At 38.4% G+C, this 8,587-nt stretch overlaps 1 protein-coding gene across 2 annotated transcripts in view; it reads right to left on the reverse strand.

The window, feature by feature from the left end:
* The window catches only part of phf14 (PHD finger protein 14), a 127,301-nt gene that overhangs the window by 25,722 nt on the left and 92,992 nt on the right, over positions 1–8,587 (reverse strand). For both annotated transcript variants that reach the window (XM_020621423.1, XM_020621422.1), the window contains exon 17: positions 2,474–2,591. In XM_020621423.1, coding sequence (XP_020477079.1) covers positions 2,474–2,591 — 118 coding nt within the window. The remainder of the gene's footprint in view (positions 1–2,473; positions 2,592–8,587) is intronic.

The following is an 8,587-nucleotide window of genomic DNA, read 5'->3' on the forward strand; positions in this document are numbered from 1 at the left end:
CGGACAGAATTGTACTTCTTGGTAATCAATTTTCACAGAACTGAATAAGTGAACGGACACTTGCACTTTAATCCTCAGGAAACAATATAACAAGAAGCATGGAGTAGGAGTCAGCTGAAAATTAACTGCAATTATTCCTAAAATGATCAGTGTTCATCATCAGAAATTAGCCATTCAGTGATTTTCACCAAAAACACGTGTTCTTGAGGTCTTGCAAATGTGTTACAAGCCCATTTGTTTGTTGGTAATGAATGAAATAGTCATGAAACTATCTGTAGAAACATACTGCATCACCCAAATGTTTGTGTACACATGCATTCTTGTGTGTGTGTGCTTGTACAACAATAAGATACAAACAAAAGATGGACCTGCTTATCAAAACAACACTATAAGTATGACAGTAGATACATGAGTACAAATGCATTGTTATCATAACTGCCACACTTCTCCAGCGTTCATCTGGGACGTCGACTGACGCAGGGTGCAATTCAGAGCGTTAGCAGTAGGACTTTTTCAAAAATCAGTCATTCAGAGATAGAGCTGCCCGCACAGATAACAGCAACAGAAGGAAAAACAATGCCAGGAAGTTTTGAAGAAACGTTAATCAACTAGCTGTAAAGCTACCTCCTCTACTTTTGCCATATTTGTTTCTGCTGCGCAAAAGCAGTTGCTCTCAACAAAATTTCCTGTGCCAGACATAAGACGACGAGAGTCAGGTCAAGTTAAGCAGGTACCAAGCGATGGAAAAGGGGCTATAAAGTACACAAGAAGGTGTGAACACAAATCGTTGCAGAACACTGTCACTGAGTTACATGTACACAAGTTAAAAACAGAGTATAGGCACCATGCCACCCAGTGTAACTTTTACCTGGCCTTTATTAGTTATTAGTTATCTGAATTCTGTCTTTACGTGACAATTTACGGTACCCTAACTCTCCTGATATTGTAGCTGACACATGAAAGTCAGAACACATAGCATATATATTCCATATAGTCTGAGTGAGAAACCTCTTAAAATTTCAAGTGAAAATAATGTCACTCAGGGAGTTTTAACTGCTCTGAACTGTCAAACCCTGCCAGGATCTACGAATTAAGATGGGTTACTGAGACATCAGAATATTTTTGAGGATACACTCTAAACTGTATCATCTCTAAGGTGTGTTTGTTAAGGGTGTATATAAAACAAAATACGAAATGAAATGCGTTCTCTCACCCTTTTCTACTTTACACTAATTGTGATTAACTGAACTCTTAACTTATTATTTAATTATTTAAATTATTTAGACACCTGCTGACTGCTGGACAGTGTTGTGTCTTCATGAGGGATTTGCTGCAGCTACTGTCCAGATGAGGTAATGCAAAAGACCAAACTGTCTGAATTTAAGTAACTCAATGATCTCAGTACTTTGCATGTTTGTTCACATTGTTCTATTTGATCATAATGATCAATTCTGAAAATTAGGTGCAAAGCCACAATCTGACACTAAAACTAAGTCCAATATTGATGGTGATCTGACTAATTGAGTTGGTCTTGCTAATAAAAAGGAGCTATACAGACACGATCTGTCTGTATCTGTAGGTAGTTATAGCTAATTTAGGCTATTTTTATGTTGGAATAGTTCGTGAATGCTCCAAACCTGGAATAACAGGAAGTTTTCCTGTTCGTCCATATTCTGTGCACATTAATCACAGAGTAATGTATGAAGAAATGTATTACCTGGTGGAATTCAAAAGTTATTTAATGAAAGGGAGGGGGGATATAATTTAAGGGGTCAGTTAAATTTAAAAATTCACGCTATATAGAATTGATGAGTTTAAACATAAGTATAAAGGTATGTGTCAATCAAGATACATGCAAGAACAGGTTTAATGATTAATCAGATGGAACATTGTGGGTGTGGGGTAAGAATGTTAGCACTCTGTAATAATTCTTTAGTATATTACTTGTGTGGCATAGAAGATAATTATCTATGAATGTAATTATGCAGAATGTTAACACTCTGTAATAATTCTGTAGTATATTACTTGTGTGGTGTAGAAGATAATTATTTATGTAGAGATACTGCTTGCAAACCAGTGATGTAAGATGATGTCATGGGGTAGGACTAGATAAGTCTAACTTCTTCCTACTCCGTTCAAGCATGTACTAGGTATAAGTAAATTGATATTGGATTATTATTGTTGGATATGTGTGAAATTACATGTGTTGACATATCAACTGTTTTATATGCTTGAATGAATAAATCAAATCAAATCAAAAGTGCAGAGGTCACAGATGGAGCCTGATAGGTTATTAGTAGTGATGTAATAAGCCATAGTGTGTGGCCACCCACACAGACAAGTGACAGTACCAACACTGTCAGCTGGTACCGAATAAGGGGAAACAAACACAAGGGATATACATATTGATGTCTTGGCAAAATACTGCCATGAGGATAAATGTCAAAGCACACACATATTGTAACACACTCACCTTGGAGGAGGATGTGTCACACTCCTGGCAGATCCAGCCATAACCCGTCTGCTTGGGGGATTTCTTCAATGGTGGGTCCAGACACCCGAAGTGATAGCAGAGCTGGCACTCGTCACACCTGAAGCACAGACAGGGAGGACGAGTGTTACATGTCACATACTGTCTTCCTTTAGTGATTAGGTCAGCTCAGGAGTGATGACAAATCAGCTAGCTGTCAGTCACGAGATTATTCTAATACATTCCAAAGTCCCTGTGATCACCCCACTCCCTTGACCTGATGCAGGCACTGACTGTGCAACCAGACAAATAGAGGGCCTTGTTAGTGTCAGATAAATGACAGTGGGGTCTCATAAAGCTGGACTGCTTCCGTCCTCTTACCGGCATTTGGCAAACTACAACTTAACCTGTTGATGGCGAAGTCAGAGGATCACTAAAGTGAGTACAGTTCATTCTAAGGGGAACATGAAACTGAATGGCAACATATATTGTTACAGTAAAACCACAGTACAGCAAAACAACTCTGAACAAGTTCTTAGTTTAAAATCTTATGTATAATAATGCATTAATAGCAAAATGTAATTAAAGGACGAATAGTGAAAAGTATTCATAATGCAGAAAAATGGTCCCTATCAATGTTCTACAGTTCTATACAAATTTAATGCTATACTGATATGCATGTTAAATTTAACTGCTGTAGTTATGTAGAGCATTGCTAATTTAACTGTTAAACGCATCAACTACCTCAGGTCTTTAGCGATCCAGGACTATATTACACCGTCTAATTCATTTCATTCAATTAAACATTTGACTATCAGAGGCCATGGAGGTCATTAATCAGACATTTGCCTCTCACATACACATATGAAATGTTCTCAGATGTGAAATATTTTCACTTGCTACTGAGATTCATCTCTTTTACCTTTGAAGATGCTCATACATACCATTAGAATATTCACACTGGGCTATAGCTGTATATAAGCACACTTTAAATTGTATATATGATGTAATTTTTAGTATAATGTGCATGTGTAAGTAACGGGTTTAAAAATAGGTCACTGTAGTTCTCCAGGCTCATCGGTCCATTCTCCGGGTCAGGGTCGCATCATAATAGGTCCCATTTCAATTCCCTTTCTATTCATCTTTCCATTTAATGTGCAAGTCATAGGTGCATTATCTTATCCACATGGTCTGGCCATCTTTGGCATGTTGGCCAAACTGTGTTACTGCAACTTTTATGTTTATCACATGATGATAAATTGTAATTTGAACAAGCCCAAAAGTATGGTTACACCTGAAAAATACTGCGACCCTATTCAGGAACAAGTGGTATAGACAACAGATGGATGATGGGTGGAGTTTTAGAAAGCTGAATTAAATTTTCCAATTTTCTATTGTTTATATTAATATGAAAAATCAAAGTAACAAGCATTACATGGGCCCTCCTGGAACCTTACAGATAAACTTGTCATTACTGTCTTGTTGAGTTTCTCTCCCTGCCTTCAACCACTGTCCACCTTTCCCCCAGTAATGGAGATGAATAGAGAGAGTTCAGGCTGACCTCCATGGCTGTTGCCGTTGTTATCAGATTTTCATTGAAGAATGTGAATCTCCTCCATTGATTAGGGCATAATTGGCTCTAATTGTGGATTGTGAGTGTGTTTACCATGCGGAGGGAGATTGTTGAAGGGCAGTCAGCCTCATAAATGATTAAAAGTAAAGTCTCCTCTCTTTTTGCTACAGTCACAGGTCAATTTCTTATTCAGGCAGACCCATACCTTGAATGTATTTTATTGTGTATCAGTGCAGTATTGACTCAGTACTGGAATCATTGGCCACTTTCACCACTGGTGTTTAGTGATGGCAAGATCCAAGTCCCAGTCTATACAGAGTGATGATTTTGGAGGCAGCTGGCAGACTCCCATATTATTTAGTACAACTACTTTCTAAAGAATGTAGTTGCTCATGGTGTAGTAATTGTAGTCATCTAGAAAATCCTGTTTTCATCTTAAACAACCAGTGAGAGGAGTTAAAACGATGTGTAAGGTGCAACATGTGATGCATTTCCACTCCAGATGAATTGTAATAACTTAGATGATCCTCTGACCCATCCCAGAAACAAACTGTGCTGCTCACATTTGTCTTTCTTTCATCTCTTGAGATGTGCCAGCTCACGAAGTTCAACCTGCCCCAGGAGCTGCTGATCCAGTTCTACAGAGGAATCATCGAGTCTGTTCTCTGCACCTCCATCACTGTCTGGTTTGGCTCAGCAACCAAACAGGACAAATACAGACTCCAGCGGACAGTCAGGACTGCAGAAAAGGTCATTGGTGTGAGCCTGCCCTCCATGGAGGACCTGTACTCCGCACGGGTCAAAAGGAGGACGGAGAGGATCACTGAAGACCCCTCACACCCCGGATACAATCTGTTTGAACTCCTCCCCTCTAGATGGCGTTACAGGTCACTGTGCACCAAGACAACCAGGCACAGGGACAGTTTCTTCCCCCAGGCTGTCACTCTGAACAGTTAACCCATGACTGTAGAACGACAACCCTCAGTGCAATACCTGTAAATATACCTTTGTATGTATCTTAATTTTTTATTTTTCACTTCATTCATTTTTCTTGTTTGCACACTTTTCTATTTTTATTTTTCTCTCTGTCTTATCTTGTTTCCTTGTTGCCTTATGGAAGATACCTGTGCACTGAGAGCCTCTGTACTAGGATCAAATTTATTGTGTCCAACACACCAGGCCAATAAAGCTCATTCTGATTATTTAGATTCTGATTATGAGTGGACTGAGTCAGATTTTTTTCTCCTGAAACCCATCCTAGGAGAAATATAGAGCAACGGCTAAGTTCAATTTAAATGAAATTACCCCTGGATGTAGAGAAGCAAAAGAAATGAGGTTGATCTTATGCTACTGTAGATCAGCAGTGTGCAGTGCTCACAGGTTTGTCCTGAATGAATGTTTGAACTACAATGATAAAGGGGAAAAAAAACTTTTGAGAGCCAAAGTTGAGATCTGGGTGAGAAAGACTGTATTCTGCTTATAGTGCAGCATTAACAGGCCTTGACATCATGTTAGTCTAATGTAAAATGGTAAATATAGTGCTTTTAAGAGAGAAAAGCACATTACTGATAATGGACTGCCCACTGTGAGCAGCTGGGGGTTCAGTGTCTTGTCCAAGGGCACAGACAATATTATACAGCCAGTCCAGCCTGAGACTGGACTGGACTGGAACATTTCAAGAGCTTAGATTAGAATCAGGACACTACTTCTCAGGAGCTCCATTTCAGAACTATGAGAAATTGTTTGAAATTTCATGCAAGCTTAAGTATGGGAAAACAGACTCTATGGTGCATCTACAAACCCCAACTCCAATGAAGTTGGGACGTTGTTTAAAATATAAATAAAAACAGAATACATTGGCTTGCAAATCCTTGTTGACCCATATTTACCACAAAGACAAGATATTTAATGTTCAAACTGATAAACTTAATTGTTTTTTGCAAATATTCACTCATTTTGAATTTGATGCCTGCAACATGTTCCAAAAGAGCTGGGACAGGGGGATTTTTACCACTGTGTTACATCACCTTTCCTTTTACCAACACAGAATAAGCATTTGGGAATTGAGGACACCAACTGTTGAGGCTTTGTTGGTGGAATTCTTTCCCATTCTTGCTTGATGTACGACTTCAGTTGCTCAACAATCTGGGGTCTGCATTCTTGTATTTTGCACTTACAAGTTCCTTGAAATGTTGAAAAATGTTCTTACAGTGTTGGACTACTTGCTCACGGAGTTGTTCACAAAGTGGTGAACTGTGCCTCACTCTTGCTTGTGAATGACTGAGCCTTTTTAGGATGTTCCTTTTATACCCAATCATGACGCTCACCTGTTTCCAATAAACCTTTTCACCTGTGGAATGTTCCAAACAGGTGTTTTTGAGCAATTGTCAACTTTGCCAGTCTTCTGTTGCCCCTGTCCCAGCTCTTTTGGAATGTGTTGCAGGCATCAGATTCAAAATGAGTGAATATTTGGAAAAAACAATTAAGTTTATCAGTTTGAACATTAAATATCTTGTCTTTGTGTTTGAAATACACTATATTTAAGCTATGAAACTGAATATACCTTGCATATTGATGTACAATACTGGTGAAACTGTTAACTGAGACTGTATTTGAATATCCCAAAATACAATTTTAAAGGAGTTATACCTTGGATGCTGGATACATAGTTTTCTTCTCAACAGAAGTATCCCTATCATTCTTGTAGAGTTGAAGCAATCAGAAAGCTGCTGATTCTCCCCTCCTCATCAGAGTCAACAAAATGAATAGGATTTATTGAGAAATCACAGGGTGATCACTGCTCCTCCACACCAATTCTGTTTCATTTTACTGGTATTGTTCGGTCTTTTCATTCTGTGGTTTCAGGATGAATATCATAAAATCATATATGCTCTGTCCAAGAAGCTGTCTGTACATGATTTATGGCAGCAAGCTTTTGGATAGCCATTACTAGTCCTCAACAGTGAAGCCAGCTTTGTGTTGGATGTGTATGCTGAAAGGAATTAAGCAGATTGATAGCATCATATCTGATGGTTCTACAGACAGATGCAAACTGAAACTGTGTGCAAAAACCTAAACTGTGATCCTCATGTGACAAAAATGACAGTGGAATGTCAGGTGATCCATAATTAATTTTATATAATAAAAAAAGTCATTTGTTGTAATTGACTCATCTTTTTGCTCTCAAAAGCCACATTAAAATTAAATAAATGCTTTGGAAAAGTTTGAGGATTTGAAAATGCTTTCAAATATAATTCTATGAATATTGCTGATTTATCAGTTAACTTCATCCAAAGTGCAGTAAACAAAACAAACAAACAAAAAGCTTAAATGAATTCAATATTTGGTGAACTGAAAAAACCTTAGAAAAAATCAACTGGACTTAGATTTCTAGATCGAAGACGTTTCACCTCTCATCCAAGAGGCTTAAGTCCAGTTGATTTTTTCTAAGGTTTTTTCTAAGGTTTTTCAGTTTACTATGACCTGGATGACTGAGAATCTGCACAGTCAATATTTGGTGTGAACACCCTTTGCCTTTGAAACACCACAAGTTCTTCTAGATTGGCATGCAGGCGGTTTTTTGGTGTTCTTGGCAGGTAGGCTGTGCCAGGTATCTTAGAGAACTTGCCACAGACATCTGTCCTCTGTCTTTTTATATAATTCCAGATGTCACTGGCGTGTCACCCGAGGGAGGCACAGTGGTAATTAAAGTTAGCTTTGTTTCACAAGGTTCACTCACTCCCATTTCCCTCTGTAGACCATGCAGTCCTACAGGCCCCACTAGTGTTGCTTTCATCAACGAAAATTACTGTATGACTAAATATCGTCGTCAACGATCACGTGACGAAAACGAGACGAGACACAACGAAAATGCTGGTCATGTGACGATGACTATAATTAAATGTATAATGCAATATCGTTGACCATAAAAAACGAGACAAAATGTTATAACGTTATTTCGTCTTGTTTAGTTGTGTTATTATTATTATTTTGCAGTATTTCTGTTTCCTGTGTCTCGCTTCAGGGGCCGCATCAGACGCGTCGCACTGTGCAGACGCAGGCGACATCACTTCCTTAAACCCCATTCGCGGGATTATTGAGAAGACGACAACAAACAAAGTTAAGTCTGACACGGAGAAAGGGATCGATGGCCGGCCAGCTGGGGTTTGTCATTGGGAGAAAAAGAAGAAACGACATTTGGAAAAACTTTAATTACATAGAAGTGGAAAAGAAAACGGAATTTGTTGTGGAAAAAGATGGGGAGAAATGTGGCCACAAAATCACACAAAATGTGTATTGGATGTATTCTTGAGTCTACAGTGGTGTGAAAAAGTGTTTGCCCCCTTACTGATTTCTTATCTTTATGCATGTTTGTCACACTGTAATGTTTCAGATCGTCAAACAAATTTATATATTAGTCAAAGATAACACAAGTAAACACATCATGCAGTTTTTAAATGAAGGTTTTTATTATTAAGGGAAAACAAAATCCAAAACTATATAGCCCTGTGTGAACAAGTGTTTGCCCCCCTGTCAAAACACTG

The sequence above is a fragment of the Monopterus albus genome, unplaced genomic scaffold (assembly GCF_001952655.1).
Source record: "Monopterus albus unplaced genomic scaffold, M_albus_1.0 scaffold259.1, whole genome shotgun sequence".
NCBI lineage: Eukaryota > Metazoa > Chordata > Actinopteri > Synbranchiformes > Synbranchidae > Monopterus > Monopterus albus.